Below are 16,757 nucleotides of genomic sequence, written 5' to 3'. Positions count from 1 at the left end.
CCATGCCCTTGCGCAGGGCATGTTTCTGCAGCCTCGCTGGGCCAGGCAGGTGCTGTTCCCATGCTTGGAGAGCTGGACTGCTTCCAGGGAGTCAGTTGCTCACTCCCTAATACACGAGAGCGAAGAAGAGCACTCGCAGAGTGGCAGGTGGCACGTGTGGCAAGGGAAGGTCATTTAATGTCAGCAGAGAGCTGTGCGGAGACGTGTGAGCAGCCACTTTGGCTAAGGAGCAAATTAGACCCCCCGAGACTGGCTAAAGAGAACCTGTTTGCTGTCTATGTGCTTATAGAGGTTCACTTATGCGGTGTCTGGCAACTCCTGAGCAGATAAAAATAGCGTTCACAGCCCATCTCCTTCTCCCTCTTTGTTCTCGTGCACTACCCAGCGGGCTGGGAGCCAGCTCGGGTGGCCCTACAGCACCAGCACTGCTTTGGGGACCAGAGGAAGGAAGATGCCGGGGTGGTGGTGGTGGAGGGACTGAGCTTGGTGACATAGGGCAGACACCTGGTGCCTTTGCTGTCCTAGGGACTTGCACATCTGTTGCTGCGGTTTGTAGTGAGAGATCCAGAGAAATCTCAGCCAGCCACTGGTGCATAAGTCAAGCAGAGCAGGGATCTGGAGTTACCACTGCAAGATGGCACAGGAGAGAGCCCACAACGAGAGCCATGTGGGCCCTGTGACAGCCCCTTGCTAGCCGTGGTGAGGGATAGTGGTGGCATCTGAGTGCTGGACTGACGTGACTCCTGGGCGTGTGCCAGCGGCATTGAGCGTGCGTGTCGGGCAGGGAACCTGACCCTCGTTCCTGCCTGTGCTTTGGCAGTGCTCTTTGTGCCCAAGGCAAAGGGTGTTGTCAGTGGCACCTCTGTCCACAGGAGCACCCGAGGTCTCTCAGGGGAGGGAGGACTTGGATGACTCCCTTCCTGCTTGCCCGATGACCTGACTGTGTGTGAGCTATGCCTGTGGCACTACGGGGAGGCAGGTGAACATGAAAGGGGAAACCTTGGCAGCTGAGATCTGTTGTGGTAAGCAATAGCGTTGCCACTCGCCTTGATGTCCCCGTGATGGTCCAAGTGCCTGTGTCTGGTGTGCCATCTGGCATGAGATCTGGCTGCAGGTGACTGTGAATCAGGCATGAAGGCACCCAAATGGTCGTTCCTGTGTCCTTCATGGTACACAGGTCCTGCTTGGCTCAGCTGGGAAGATCTCCTGCCTGGGGGAGGCTGGTGGCTGCTTCTCCTGGCCAGGAGAACTTCCTTTGCCTTCCACCAAACTTGGAGGAGCAGGTGGCTTCGGGCTTCGGTGTCTCCCTCATTGCACGGGGGCTACCAGGGCTGAAGGCAGCCGCAGGAGAGACAGTGGGAAGCCCCAGGCGGGCAGGTTTCAGAGCTATCTCTGCTGCTTGTGGGGATAATAAACTGAGCCAGGATTTATGGACATAATGTGGGTGGGCTTGAAGTCAGGTGCCTTGTATGGTGTGGTTTCCCCCCTCCTCCCCGAGTCCTAACAGAGCTGTCTTCCTTGTCAGCATGTTTGTGAGCTAATTGATAATAAACTTGAGTGCTCTCTAAGCAATGCCTCCCCTGTGCTCCGGGGCCCGGAGCCTGAGCCATGAATCCTGTCTGCCTGCTGAGGAACCTGTTTGGAGTCCAAGAAAGGGGAAGTTTCTGGTCTGCGGTCAATTTGCTTCTTTCCAAGCCTGGCTGCTTCTCTCTCCCCCTGTAGACACAGACGCTGGTGTTGAGGCTGCCCATTCTTCTGTGATGCTTTAGTGGAAAATCAGCAACTGCCGAGCATTACAAAGGGGGAAGTGAATCACTGATTTTGGTCCCTGTGGCCCCAAGCGGGGAGGGCATCTAGCCAAAGGGACAGGCGGACGGACAAGACAGACACCAAGTATATTGTTCGGTGTTTAAAAAACAGGGGAGAACCCGCCTCGTGTCCTGGCAGGTTATCAGGGGCTGAGCACGACGCAGCCCCCGTCCTGGCTGAGCCTTCTCGCCTTGGAGCTGCGTGTGCAGGCTGCGGGCTGGAGGAGCTGGGGTGGACTTACTGGTGCTGCGGTGGCTCCCCTCCGTGGGACCCCGCTCCCAGCCCCGCGGGCAGCACGCCTGCGTCCCAGGCAGCAAGCTGGTTATAGTTGGAGAGATGGGGCTTGCTGAGCTCAGACCCTGGGATGGGGGCTCCTGGACTCTGGAAAGATAGTTGCTTCTCTGAGGGTCTCTTATCTTCAGTTTTGTTTTGGCCAGTGCTGAACCCACTCTGTTGTTGCCCTCCTGGGAATTGCTCCTTAGGTCTTTACGGTCTCTATCACCTCTCCCTGATGCTCATCAGGGTGCAGATTTGTTTCCAGCTGGAAGCGTGACTTTCCAATCCTCATCTGGCCAGCCCTTGCCTTGTCTGGGTTAGCACCCCTCCCTGCTGACCGCACTGTCCAGGATTCACTCTCAGCACAGTGCCTCGGGCCATCCACCCTGCTATGGTCAGTCAGGCTTTGGCTGGGGAGAGGGCGAGGCAGGCTGGATGAAAAACCAGTAATACTCCTGTGGCACTTGGCTCTGCGTTTCCTTTACGCAAACGCAAAAAACACCATTTCCCAGCTCGCTAGCGATCTAGCCAAAGTCAACAGTTGGATGAAGAGCGGCCGATAGAAGCTAAATCCAGGAAAGACTGAGGTGTTGCCACTGGGGAGAGGGAAGTGCTTTGAAGAGTTTGCCACCTTTGCCTCCAGCCCCAAGGAGGATGCCTGGCCTTAGGTCACTAAGAGAAGTCACAGCTGTATACTCACCTGGATTTCCTGTGGCTTTTGCTTACCCAGAGAACCATGGTCATCAAAAGTGATCAGAGATTTGAAAAATGCTTTCTATATACAATGGGTTATAAAAACAGTATTGTTTTCTGGACGCTGCGGTCTCGGTGATTTAGACTTGGTTATTGTGATTCTGTGTACCTAGTCTTGAAATTGCAGGCTTTTAAAAAAACCTGTGGTTTATTCAGAAAACAGCAGTCCTCGTGTTCATCTGTGTGGTTGACGGGAGCCTGCCAGCTCGGTCTTCTGCTCACTGTCCTCAGCAGGGTGAGAGATACCACTCACCCCCTCTGGGCAGAGAACAGCCGCCTTGCAGGTTCATCTGGGACTGGGCAGGAGAGCCGTCGTATCTGGGGAATACAACATTTTTGTACCTTCTCTAGCCTGCTGTCTCTAAGGTAAATATAGAGCAGAGTGCAACCGGTAACAAAACCTATTTAAAATAAAGCATTTATACACAAAGGTGCAGTGGTAGGCGTGCAGTTCCCTTGCTGGATGTCATACAGGTGTCATTTGGATCCTGCAGGGATGTGTAGCACTAGACTGCAAGGAATCGGGTCTCCCTCGGTTCTCCTGACTTCTGGCATGTGTCCTCAGGGGCTTGTGGGGAGTCCAGGTCCTTGACCCACACCTCAGGAGAGGACAGCTACAAGTACTTGTTGGGTAGTTGTCCTGGTTTTGGCTGGGATAGAGTTAATTTTCTTCCTAGTAGCTGGTATAGTGCTGTGTTTTGGATTTTAGTATGAGAATAATGTTGATAACACACTGATGTTTTGGCTGTTGCTAAGTGGTGTTTACACTGGTCAAGGACTTTTCAGCTTCCCGTGCTCTGCCAGGTGCACAAGAAGCTGGGAGGGGGCACAGCCAGGACAGCTGACCCCAACTGGCCAAAGGGCTATTCCATACCATATGGCGTCATGCCCAGTATAGAAACTGGGGGGAGTTGGCTGGGGGCAGCGGTCACTGCTCGGGGACGGGCTGGGCGTCGGCCGGCGGGTGGTGAGCGGTTTTATCACTGGGGTTTTTTTTTCCCTTGGTTTTTGTTCCTCTCTTGCTCTTGTGTTGTTTTCCTTCTCATTACAATTTATTATTATTATTATTATTATTTTGTTCCAATTATTAAACTGTTCTTATCTCAACCCACGAGTTTTCTTACTTTTGCTCTTCCGATTCCCTCCCCCATCCCACCGGGGGGCTAAAGTTGCCGACTGGGGCTAAACCACCGCAGTAGTTTTGAACTGTTGTAGATGCAGGTCACTTTGCACAGCTCCCTCCCATCCCGAATCTCTTTTAATTTTGGTTAGCACCTAATACCTGTAGGAGTTAAATTTTCCATGTGCTGGTGATTGAGGTCTCTCAGCCAGAGACCTTTCAGCCATCAGCCTGGTAGAGATCAGCAGGAGCACACGCATCCATGCTGCTGGAAGGAGAACGCTGCTCCGTCTACCTTCCCTCCTTGATCCATGTTTGCCCTGGACCGCTGCTGCTGTTAGCCGGACATGGCAGAGGTGGGCACCCCAGGACATCCCAGGAGAGGTGTCCGAGGAGTCTGCACGCTCTTTCTGCCCCACAGGCTGTGCCTGACATGGAGAAAGCTGTCAGCAGCTCTGATGGATGAAGAGCAGGGAAACCAGCTGCTTGGCAGGCGGTCGCCTATAAAGGAAGAGACCACTGCCTCTTTGCAGGGATCTGTGCTGGCCACGTGCCTGGCTGGAAGAGTGGAAGTGAGTAATACTGTACGGAGGGAGGCTGTAAGACTGAATGAATGTGAAGCCCTGGGACTTTAAATGTCCCAGAATGTAGTCCTTGAGGTCTCAACCTCCTCTGCTGCTTCAATGCCTCTTCCCTGAGCAGGTGAAGGCATGGAAAGTGGTAGCACAAGCTGCCCACTCTGCTGATCTAGAGCTGCCGCATCTGTGTTCCATCCTTGCTCTTACCCTTAGGACAGCCACACCAGGGAGAGAACTTATGGCAATGGAGATCCCTGAGAAGTGGACAAGCTCCAGCCATACATATTGAGATCCACCAGATGGTTAGGGGTTACTAATGCCTTCTGGCCAGGTCTGTACTGATGTGGTGAGCTCAGGTCCATTCCCTGAGACCCTTCAAGCAAGCCAGTCCCTGTCTGCCCAGCGTGGACTGACTCTGAAGGTTTGGAGGGGAGAAGCTCTGTTTTGTGTTCCCTGACCATGAGCTTGGCGTGACTTGGCGTGACTTGGGGATGGATTGGGACTGACAAACTGAGATGGAAAGACGGCCTTTGCCATTGATTTCTGTGGCCCAGGGTAGAATTTGTTACTCAACTCAGTCTACAAATCCCAGAGCTCATCTGCCTAGAATAGAATGAAATAAACAAATTAATTCAAAGCAAATCTGCCTCCCCCCGCTGTGACACACACTGGAATGCTTTGCCAACAGGATCCCAGTAGGATGGCTTTTCCTCAAGTGTTGCAAGCCATGGAGTAATGTTCCTCCTCCCTTTTTCCTTTGTGAAGTTGGCACTGCCCCTCGCAGTAAGTGCATATAATCCACTACTCTTTGTAACTGAAATGCTAATGATTATTTTATTTAAAGCCCTTCATATGTTGTTTTTTTTGTTTTTGTTTTTTTTTTTTTTTTTTTACAAAATCTGATGATCCTGGGAATGACAGGAGTTGTTTGTAAAGCCAAGGGGTGGAATTCCTTCAGGCAGGCAATGGATAGCGCCCAGCCAAGCCCTGCTACTTGCACGTAGCATGCTCCCTTCCTCAAGGATAGATATGACGTGAGTATTTTCAAGCGCAAGAGCTGATATTTCCCTGTCTTATGCCACCGGTCACGTTCACCCAGCAACTCTTCAAAACTCAGGGCTGAAGTTGCACTCAAGTGACCAGCACTAGGACAGCGAGCGTTGCTGGGCTGGGCAACTCTCACGTCTTTTCCTTGGGGTGCTTCCATCTATGCAGTAAAAGACCTTGGAACCCCAGCCGCGTTCACCCATAGGACTATGCTTGAGGTCTTTCACCAGAGATCAGAGAACAAACGTGCCTGAGCTTCCAGGGTTTGGTAGCTCTCACCTAGCCTCCCTACAGCCCCATACAGCTTTTCCTTTGTTGCTAAGAAAAGCAGCAGCAGCACACCAGGTAACAAAGCAGTAGGTAACAGGCACCAGAAGTTCCTTCACTGGCAGCAGGGCTGGATTAGTAGCTCAGAAATGTGTGGGCAGGTCATGCCCGGCCCCCATGGCCGTCAGGGGTAGGTGGTACTCTGCAGAATCTCAGGAGAGCTTCTGAAAGAGGCTGGTAGGGACTGAGGTAGGACTGAAATAAAGTTCACTTCTCTGCAATTATTCTGGTTAGCCTTGCTGATTATTGAAAAACAAGCACTGTTTGCTGTCCTCGTCTCAGTTCAGATCCGGATTTTAACAAGACAAGAAGTATTTTTATCAGCAGGTAATAATTTCGTTATCCATCTGTGCTCTTTGACCAACCCCACTTGCTCTGTCTCCATCCCTGAATGACCTGTAGCCAGACTCCAAAAGTGTACGAACCTTCAGCCTGCAAAGCTGGCTGTCTGCCCAGCAGCACGGGTTACCTGCGCTGCTTCTTCTCAGGACTCCTGTTCATGCCTCCTCCCGGCAGCTCAGCCACTCATTTGCAAGGTTTTCCTGCGTTAGAAACAATTAGGTAATGAGTATCCGGACCGGGGACTTCTGTCTCTGGGATAAAACCATTCATTCTTGGATTCCTACAGCTCAGGGCCAGAAACGATCAATAGATCAATAGATAAACTAAAATCACCTCCAGGACATCACAGATTATGCATCTTTATTTAGTTATATTTGCACTGTTCCAGTGATATCTCATCTCCCAGCAGCACACTTTCCTCTCCTAAAGCGATGGTATTGGAAGTTGGGGAATCCACTACTGGGGTGCTTTTTGCAGAAGGAAAACAGCTATACTGCTGCATGTGGGCGTGATTTCTAGTAGGGAATCATTTGGCTTCGGTTTGCAGATGTTGTTTCATGGTTTGCCTTTCTTGGTTAGATTACAAGGCTCTTTACACCTGGCATTTTGTTCCTGAGGAGAAACCTGTGCCCTGTAATCAGAGCACCTCTTCATCTTCTTTTTGCTGAATTGAAGAGATTGAATACCTTACTTTCTTACAGAAAGGCATTTTCACCAGCCCTCAAATTACTTTTGTCATGTTTTTTCTTGTATCCTCTCCAGTTTTTCAACATCCCTTAGAAGATGTGACATATTTCACATCAGAACTAGATGTGATATTTTAGCATACATACTCCCTGCTGTGATCAGGATGTGTAGGGAGGAAAAAATACCTCCCTGTTCCTGCAGTGTTTCACTGCCCTGATGTCAAGGCATTGAACTGACAGTTCATATTTAATTGCTTGTCATTACCCCCAGAATCTTTTCAGAATTGCTGGTTTCCAGGATCGTCTCCTTCTATCTGCAGCTGCTGCCTGCATTCCTTCTTCCTAGAAGTGTAATTCTGCATTTGGCTCTATTAAAATCCCATATTGTTTGGATGGATTTGCCCTCCGCAGTGATCCAAACTGCTCTGTGTGATTGCTCTGTTCTCATCACGATACACCACATTGCAAATTTTTGTGTCAGCAGCACACATTATCAATGTTGATCGTATGTTTATTTCGAAATAAAAATATTTATTTCCAGATGAAATCCTTGAATCGTGCCAGGCCTCGTACTGATCACCCTGGAACCCATCTAATTCCCTCCCCAGTGACAACTGCTTCTTGTGTTCTGTCACACAGCCAGTTTGTTATTCATTTCACATGTGCCTGATTGACATCGTACCGCCCTGTTTATTTTTTTATTGGAATAGCATGGGCTCTCGGCCTGTCGGTGTGCGCGTATGTAATTCTAGTGAAAGATGAAAACGAACTCCTTTGACAAGAGCGGTTCTCCATAGACCCCGTTGACTTGACCTCACTTCTATGTTCCTTTCCTTTAGTTCCCAGCTAATTGACCTGTTCGTCATCGTTTCCATTCTGTTGTTCAGGGCTGATTTTGGGCTCGCTGGCTGACAGTTACCTTGTGTATCACACTTGACCTGTTTGCATACCAGCACAGCATTAGCTCCCTTTCCGTCTCCCCAGATCTTACCATTATTCCAAGCTATCCAAGCCAGGAACGTCAGCCAACTCTCGTTGGATCATCCAGTCCTGTTGGGTTTGGAAACACCTCCCCTGTGCCGACTGTGACAGGGAAAATGGTGACAGCCATAAGGTGGGATGGACCTGTCTGGGCACTTTGGTGGGACAGAGCTAGTTTGCCCAGCCATTCGGCCAGAGGTGGAGGTGTTGGACAGGGTATGCAGAAGACCTGTTGGTGCTTAAGTTCAGTTGCAGAGGAATCCAAGGCATGGACTTTCAAAGAAACTCAAGGGGCATATGAGCAGCCAACCTATTTTGGCCCCTGGTGTTCTAAAGCTTTTTTCCTTGTAGGTGGTGCAGGCGAGAGTGAGGGAGACATTTGCTGGTAAGCACAGAGCACTCTCTTGGAGGCTTAGTGTTGCCAGTCAGTAAAAAGGAATGGGGGCAAGTGTAGTAGAGCAAGATGCGCCGTTCTGTTGGTTTAATGCAAAGAGCTCTGCCTAGTGGTTTACATGGCTTTACTACAGAGTGTAAGAAGTGTGACCTTGTGAGCTGGATGGCTTCTCCATTCTTAGTCCCCAGAAAACACCAAAAGCCATAAATGCAATTACTGCAGAAAGTTGTAACTGCACTTACAAGAGTGAGCTCTTGGTCATTTTCTCTTGTTTGTGACTCTTGTGGGCCAAGTTTTGTTTATTATTTGCTTGGCCTGGCTTCTCTCCTGACTGCCTCGCTGGTTTTTCAGTGCTCGTTGGGGGCTGGGAAGGCAGGTCCTGAGAAAGCTGCCACCATAAGAACGAACTGATTTGGAGCTGCTTGTGTTTGCTGGGGGAGGGACGTGGTGGGGCGAGGAGCAGCCCTTGAGCGTGGTGGGCAGACAGAGGTGCTGCAAGGCAGCCGGGGCATCCCTGCGGTGGGGCAGCCTGACGTGACGGTACAGGGAGGGTATCGTGGCGAGCACTATGCCCTGCCGGGCTCACGGCGTGGGGCACAGTCCCTAGAGTGAAATGGTGCCATCGTGGTGACTGAAAGCCGGTGAGGAGTGGGACCCTGCTCAGGCAGGCAGAGCTCTGTGTCCGGGTGGTGGCTCAGGCATCTGGCACTGAAGGTTGCCGCAGGGCATCCTGCTGGACAGGCACTGTGGGTCAGCGCAGTTACTCGTGAGGAGTACCGGTTCATTTTTTCTCTTCCACAGGACTCAGAGCAGAATTGGCTCTCCTGTCTCCCCCCAGCACGCAGTCCCGTCACGGACCGTCCGGCGCTACCCAGCCAGCAATGGCCAACTCACCTCTAATGCACTCCCCAACGGGAACGGACATGAGCAGGGCAGCTCCGGGCCACACGCGGTTTCCCAGGAGCACACCTTGTCTGCAAGGGGTAAGGCCTCCAGGGCTGTCACTCTTTCGGGGCCTGTTGTCGGGGTGTCCTGGGGAAGGGCACTGGTGTGACTGGGGATCCTCAAGAAACCCTGGACTCCCAGGACTGTGCCGCTGGGTGGGATGGAAAGGGAAGGTCAGCATGGGCATTGCTGGGCTTGGTGAGGAAAGAGACCCTACCTAAGGAGGACAGATCAGGGGAGCAAAATGCTGACGGCGGGGGAGAGGAGCCAGGGGGATGTGGCAGATGCCTCCCGGAGGTGCTGAACATCACCCCAGCACTGCTGCCCTGCAGGGAGATCGCCTCAGTCTGGAGGAACGGTGTCTCCCAACTTCCTCAGTCTGAGCAGCCCTCGAGGTCAGATTGTGCAACCAGCATCTAGTTCTTCCCTTTGGCTGTCCCCTTGGTGCCTTCTGACACGAGCAGGGATCAGGCCAGGCTGCCGGGACGTGCGGTTGCTGAGGCAGAGCCTCAGCAGCTCCCCAGCTAGGACAGATGCAAGTTGTCTTCTGCAGCTTGGCTCCCCCTGAAGCTGTGCTTCCCCAGGGAGGCACCAAGTGGCATCTCAGCCCTTATAAGCAGGGCCGTGAGCCTGACTGAAGCTGTAATCTGAAAGTGGGCATTGAAATGGGGAGCGTGGGGGGTGAGCACACCAAGGGGGGCACCAGCAGAAACAGCCGTCTCGCTGGGCAGGGATGGAGGGCTATGGTGTCGAGCCAACTGGTTCATGGCTACACAATAGCTCTGCCCGTTGTCCATTCTCCACAAGCCCCCAAGAGCTCTGAGTGCCATTTCCCCCCGTATCTAATGTGAGGTTGGTGAGGGACCAGGAGGGGACCATAGGTAACGCAGGATGGCAGGGGATGTTTACAGGGAGACATTGGTTTTCTCAAGACCCGATGCTCTCTTTGATGGGTAGCAGTCTGGTTGTTCATGTGGGAAGCCTTCCAGTGGTTTAAGGGCAGCCAGTCTCCCGGCTACTGACATGGCTTGAGAAGGAATATTATCTAAAGCAGAAAAACACTCTTTATACCGGAGTTAGTGTGTGTGTGTCCCTTCACAGGGAGTTATGCCACTACAGCTGGGCAGGCAGAGCATGCTGCTGGCCATTTTTCAGGTGTTGACAAACCCTTCCTGATGCTGGAGCAGAGGACAGACCGGAGTGAGTGCGGGGCAAGGAGAGACGCTGCCCCGAGGGAGAGACACAGACCTCTCCTTGCTCTGGGAATGCTTTGGAGCTTGAGCCACAGATTACCAGCCCCATGGCCTGGAGATGCTGTTTCCACTTAGCGCTGTCCTTTTCTTTCATAGGGGCCAACCTGACAGAGAAGATTAGGAAGATAAAAATCGTCTTCACACCCACCATCTGCAAACAGACGTGCCGGAGCGGGCGCTGCTACAACAGCTGCGAGAAAGGAGACACCACCACTCTCTATAGCCAAGGGGGGCACGACCACGATCCCAAGTCCGGCTTCCGCATCTGTGAGCACCGCGAGGCCCTCAGCCCACCTTCTTGCCTGCTCCCCCACTCTCCTCCTTCTGCCTGTCCTGCCTCTACAGACTGAGGGCCTGGGCTGCTATAGGGATGGGAGGAGATGGCCTCTCCCAGTGCCTTGGAAGATGTCTCCTGGGGTCTTTGAGGCTTACTCCATCTCTGTCTCTGGGGGAGGAAGACAGACCTTGCCTCATTGCTCTCTTTCCTGGGCAAGCAACTTCTGTTTCCATCCCATCCCAGGTAGGGGGGATGCAAGTGTTTGAGTCAGGCCTGCAGCCAAGGCTCGCCACCCCCTCCTTCTCAGAGCCAGCTCACTGCTTTCGTTGGCATCCTGTCTTGGGGCTGACTTTCATCACCTAATTTCCTCCTGTTCTCTCCTTTCACTCACGTGGCAGCCAGGAGAGCTGACTGCAGGTTGCAAGCTGTTCCTATAAACGGGGCTGCTGAAACCGCTGCTCGCCTTTCAGAGCTGCTGGGATTGCTCGTCAGGTCACTGGGATACCCAGCTGTGGGTTGGGCACATCCTCTTGGAGCCACTGGTGAGAGCAGCCTGCAGGACCTGGTGGGACTCGTCCTCTGAAAGTCTCTGTAACTCTCAAGTTCTTCTAACACTGAGAGAGCGCAAAGTCTGGCTGTTGTGGACACCAACTGATACAGGGTTCATGGGAATTTCTGCCTAGACCCCAGTCCAAAGATGTGTCTCCTCTCCCCAAAACTGGTTGCTGGGGTTGAGCAAATGAACTCGGAGCAGTGTGGGAGCTCATCCCCTGCGATGAACCTAACAAGCCATCCTGGGATGTGCAGCAGCAGTGTCTCATCTCACGCTGAAATGAGTCAGGATGGTCTGTCAGGAAATCCCGTGCCTTGCCTGAGTGTTGCTCACACTGAGAGACACTCTGGGTTGCTCCAAGCATCTGATGAGGCCAGAAAAGACATGACTTCGGTTTCATCTCTGGATGCTTTTTCCAAGCCTGTGCAGACAAATTGCTCCCAATTCATTTGTCCCACTCCAAGCTTCTCCCACTTGAGCTGCTGGCAGGGCCAGGGCTGGCCAGGAGACAGGCTCTGAGGACGTGGCTCTCTGCCCGTTCTCTCCTTCTGCCTCTCCCATCCCCACTGAGCTCCCTTTTGGGCTGGGAGTAAAAACCCTGCCAAGTGGGGAGGGGGCGATGCAGAAGAGCAGGAATTGTGCTGACTCGGCCACATGTGGCTGCTGTAGCTCCTGCCCCACTCTGAGGGATCCTGCTGTGCCAGCAACACCACCTTGGCCCTGGGGGGGTTGCCCCACAGGGCATGGGTGCCCCAGGCTGGCCACGGCCCCAGAGCCCAAGGGAGGGCTCATCATCTTCAACCCATGACTCCAACCCTGAGCAGAGCTCAGGGAGGACCCCGGCTTCTCCACCTGCTGCCTGCTGGGTGGTGGTGCACAGCAGGGACCCCAGGCTGCCTCCAGGCTGCAGGTGCTGACCCCAGCCTGGTGCTGGGTCTGCTCCTTGGGCACCACGGGGCTAGTGCTGGCCCAGATCCAGCTGCCTGGGCTCCCCCAGCCACCCCTTGGCTAGAGACAGTGGCTCAGTTTCTCTGCTAAGCAGACCTCTCTTTGCCTTGCAGATTTCTGCCAGATCCCATGCCTGAATGGCGGGCGCTGCGTGGGCCGGGACGAGTGCTGGTGCCCCTCCAACTCCACGGGGAAGTTTTGCCACCTGCCAGTTCCCTCTCTGGAGAAGAAGCAAGGAGGGAGAGCCCCGAAGACCCCGGCTGGCGGCTCCATGAAGCACTCCACTTACACCCTGCCCTTGTCCAACCAGCTGGGTGAGCGTGGCCAGGGCCTCCAGACCCCACATTTCCCTCATACTTCTGAATCCTCCTACTTGGGTGCTCCTCAGATCTTCATTAACAGGCCCAAGGAGGCCACTACCTCCTTATGCTTGCCTTTTCAGGCCAGGTTGTTAGAAAAGTGAGTCCCTTAGTTTTGGAAGGGCTCAGGTTGCCAGGGAAAGTTTTTGGTAGGTTTGTCCTGTTTTTGGGCTACAGAAGTATTTTCTCTTAGATGCAATCTTCCTCTAGATTTCTTGGCAGGGTCAGTCTACCTCTCCTCCCTTGTGACTATGTTGATGACAAGATGCTCTTTGGGTGCCAAATTGTAGCCAGATTGTCACAACTGTGGTATAAACTCATCTTCCAGCTTCCCTAAACCCTTCCCTGGTGAACGTTCACATCAACCACCCTCCAGAAGCCACCGTGCAGATTCACCAGGTGGCCAGGGTGCGGAGTGACACAGAGGTGTCAGAGGAGAACAGCGTGGAAGCAGTCCTGGTGCCTCAGCTGGCTGCCGTGCCCTGGTACACCTACGCCCACGGGAACGGCAACAGCATTGCCACAGAGAGCGGCCAGCAGCAGCAGAGAGCCCCGGGGCTGCTGGGGAGGTGCTTTCGGGAGGCCCTCCATGGGCAGGTAAGGGGTCACCCATCAAGCATTGGAGCGTGTGTGTGGAGATATGTTTCTTGTTCTGGGGTACAGGTGCATTGGCTTAAGGGGCAGGGAGGGTGGCCTTTCATTGCGTGAAGCTCCTCAGCAGCGTGGGCATCACCCAGGTGCCACGGGCACGGGCAGCAAAGTGTTAGTGCCTGGGAAGAAAATACCTTGTTTTGGCCCAACAGGGAGACCTCGCTGCCTTGCCCTGACCAGGCTGTGCCCTCGGGCAGCGCAGGCCAGACATGATGGCTTTCACACACAGTCTCGTTTAAAAAGGGTGCCCTATTTATAGCAACACTTACAGCCACGCTCTGTGATTATTGTAGGAAACGTATAAAACATAGGAAAATTCCTTTCCCTCTCAGACGATAAATGAAAGTCTGATTTCCATGGAACGACGCCTTCCCGGGCAGCTCAGTCGGGGCTTGGGAAGCAAACGCACGTGAGGGGCTTTCTCACCCCTGTCCCACAGTCATCGTAATTTCTTATTTTGTCTTTCCCCATATGTTTCTCTTGCGTCACTGGAAAAGCATCGGAGGTTTTTGGCACCCACAGGAACACCTGTGAGCTCCCCCGGAGCAGCTCGCGCTCAGCGAGACCCCCCAGCTGGGCAGGCTGGGACTCAGCCCCCTCCCCAGTGCTCCCCAGCCCTTTCTGGGGGGCTGCTCCCGGTTCCCGTCCCGTTCTTCAGTCGCTCCCATCAGAGCCGTTCCTAGCGGGATGCATTCTCAGCCATCCCCTAGTGCAAAAACAAATGAGATCAGACCGTGGGGCTGGAAAAGCCCCACTCCTCCATGGGGAGGCGGTGGCTCTCTGCACCTGGGAGCAAACGATGATGCACGGAGATGCTCGTGGATGCTCAGAGAGGCTGAGGGAGATGCTCTGTGGGGGGCGAGGGGGGCAGCGGGGGGTACCCTTGCTGTGCTCGCACCTCATCCAGCCAGGGTGATGCCGTGCCCGGGAGAGGGCGAGGAGCCCGGTGGGGAGCGCTTGCCTCTCCCCACTCAGCCGCAGCCGAGCCGATCGGTATGCGAGCTCTGGGCAGGCGGCCACGTGCGCCTGGACGGGGGCCAGCTCCGGCCTGTGGGCCACGGCGCTCCGCTCTAATGGGGAAGCCTGTAATCCAGAGGGCCTTGCCGGGGGGGCGAGCGGGGTGGGAAAGAGAGACTCATTAAGCAGAGGAAAGTGCCTGACCGCAAGCTCCCCGCCGGGCTGGAGTGGTGCACCCATTTTGCTGGCTAATCAGCCAGGCACGGGGCTGATCCAAGGGCTTTGCCCGGTGATATCATCTCTGGTTTGTCTCCTGCTCCGTTTGATGTCCCCTTCCCCTCCGAGGGGTGCAGTCGAGGGAGTCTCGTGTTTTTCTGTCTGCATAACTGTTTACTGTCTTAAACCGCATCCCCGGTCCCGCTGTGTCCCGGTGGGGAGCTGTGCCAGGAGGGCCGTGCCAGCCTCTGACCGCAAACCATCGTCCCCCATGCCAGCTCTGCCGCTGCCACGCTAGCTGGCCACAGCGGACGGGTGCACGTCCCGCAGAAGCCTGATCCTCTGGTCCTCTCTCCGCAGTGCACCAACCCCCTGCCAGGGCTGACCAAGCTGGAGGACTGCTGCGGCAGCGTGGGACTCTTCTGGGGCGCAGACCGGTGCCTGGCCTGTCCCCCCCGGCCAGGTGAGTGCTGCTGCCGCCGGGGATGGCATGAGGTACGGCCCACGCCCTTGGCAAGCAAAAACGGTCGGGCTGCCTTGCATAGCCGAGGAGGCACGGAGCAGAGCCGCAGGTCCCCTGCTGTATGGCTCTCCTTTGCCCAAGGCCCCTGGGGATGGGCAGCGTGTCCAGGGCGGCACGCAGGGCCATGCCTGCTCTGGTTTGGGTGCTGGCCTCAGGCTCAGCGCTTTCTCCCCAAACCACCCCTGCAAAACCCTGGTGCAGCTGGTGGTTCCCGCCATGCCAGCCCCGCTCGGAGGGAGAAACAGGAAAAGAGCGGCCGTGGTTTTAGGAGGTGCAGTCCTAGATAGGTGAAGGAGGCTGCAGACTCGGCCCTATAGAGTTACGGGCTTGCTCTGGGCCCGACACGGGCTTGGCAGGAGCTCTGGAAATAACACTACATCAAACAATTGGCAGGAGCGCACCCGGGGTCCGTTCCAGGGGCACAGGCGTCCAGCCCTCTTTCTGCTGCGCTCGGGAGCCGGGCGGGCTGATCCAGCGGGAGACGGGGATTCCTCAGCCGCTTTGCTCGGGGTGCTCCGTGACGGGCACGGCCCCTTGCGCAGCAGCCCCCCTCCCGCGTTGCGGTGGAGAGGCTGTGCTGAAGGAGTCCTGGCTGGAGGGAGGCAGCCCTGCGGGCAGCCACTGCTGACCAGGTCCCCTGCAAGGCAAGGTGCACGTGTCCGATGCAACATGGGCAGGGAGCTGCTCACCTGTCCCTTCCCTGCCTGTCTGCCCCCTTTCGTCACTGCCTGGCTGCTCGTTCACATGCCCTCACTGGATCGAAGAACTGAAGTAAACAGACCCCATAGTTCTGGAGACTTTGACCCCTGAGGAGAGCAGAAGTGTCCAAGGCGACAGGTTTTGTGCAAGCAAGTGTGGTGTTGGTGCCTTCTAGCTCTGCCCAGAGGCTGTCCCGCTCGCTCGCACGCACGCTCCCAAGAGCTGTTTGCTTCTCGTTGTCCTCCCTCGATTTGGTTCCTCCACAGCCAGGGGTAGAGCCGGCTGGAGCCAAATTCCTCACAATCACAGACGAGATTGTCAGCATCCTGGAACCCAACGCAGATCTGGGGAGCTCTGATTGCTGTCATCTTCCCGCTCTGCATGGCTCTGCTGTGGCCCTGGGCCATGCTTCTGCTTGCCTGCCCTCGTCTGTGTGGTAGGCCCAAGGGAGCCTTGGGCACATGCAGTATGTGGGTGACCACAGGGCCTCCAGGTTCAGCACAAGCAAGGAAATGCCCCACATGGGCCTCAGCCCCCTCCTCTTCATCCCCAGCCTTCGCATCCCCAGTCACGGCTTTCTTCTCCCCATCTCACATCAGTCTCCCCTGTTACTTGCCCTGTCTCTCTGTGATCCCCCCATTAGGAAGCAGGGGGGCTGCTTAGCACTTCCGTTAGGCTGCAGATGGCTGCAAAATCTCTGCACCTCTTTTCTCTTTCTCCGTGCCAGGATGCAAGGTATCACTCAGCGGCCAGAGCTGCAGCAGTGATTGCTCTGCTGGACTTAGATCTTCAGCCTTCAAAATGTGTCTCTAGTCACAGGCTTCCAAGACATGAAAACACGCACGAAATACCCCCATGTGCTCCTTGCAGTCAGCCAGCCAGTAGAGCAAATGCACTTAAGAAATGTCTTCTAGCTGCCAGCAGGTCCCACTTCCACGGCTCAGCACATGCCCTGTGTCCCAGCAGCAGCTGAAACTCAAGAGAGGTTGTTGCTTCTGGTCTTCATTGAGTGGACAGATGCTTGTCTGGCTTTTTTTCAGATTAATTCCATGGGGATATGAAA

General features: G+C 54.6%; 1 protein-coding gene across 2 annotated transcripts in view; it reads left to right on the top strand.

The window, feature by feature from the left end:
• LTBP2 (latent transforming growth factor beta binding protein 2) overlaps nucleotides 1-16,757 on the top strand; it is a 75,907-nt gene that overhangs the window by 25,669 nt on the left and 33,481 nt on the right. For both annotated transcript variants that reach the window (XM_075503244.1, XM_075503242.1), the window contains exons 4-8: nucleotides 9,115-9,296; nucleotides 10,608-10,778; nucleotides 12,403-12,603; nucleotides 12,977-13,245; nucleotides 14,833-14,935. In XM_075503244.1, coding sequence (XP_075359359.1) covers nucleotides 9,115-9,296; nucleotides 10,608-10,778; nucleotides 12,403-12,603; nucleotides 12,977-13,245; nucleotides 14,833-14,935 — 926 coding nt within the window. The remainder of the gene's footprint in view (nucleotides 1-9,114; nucleotides 9,297-10,607; nucleotides 10,779-12,402; nucleotides 12,604-12,976; nucleotides 13,246-14,832; nucleotides 14,936-16,757) is intronic.

The sequence above is a fragment of the Mycteria americana genome, chromosome 5 (genome assembly GCF_035582795.1).
Source record: "Mycteria americana isolate JAX WOST 10 ecotype Jacksonville Zoo and Gardens chromosome 5, USCA_MyAme_1.0, whole genome shotgun sequence".
Lineage (NCBI taxonomy): Eukaryota > Metazoa > Chordata > Aves > Ciconiiformes > Ciconiidae > Mycteria > Mycteria americana.
This window is presented reverse-complemented; position numbering and strand designations above follow the sequence as displayed.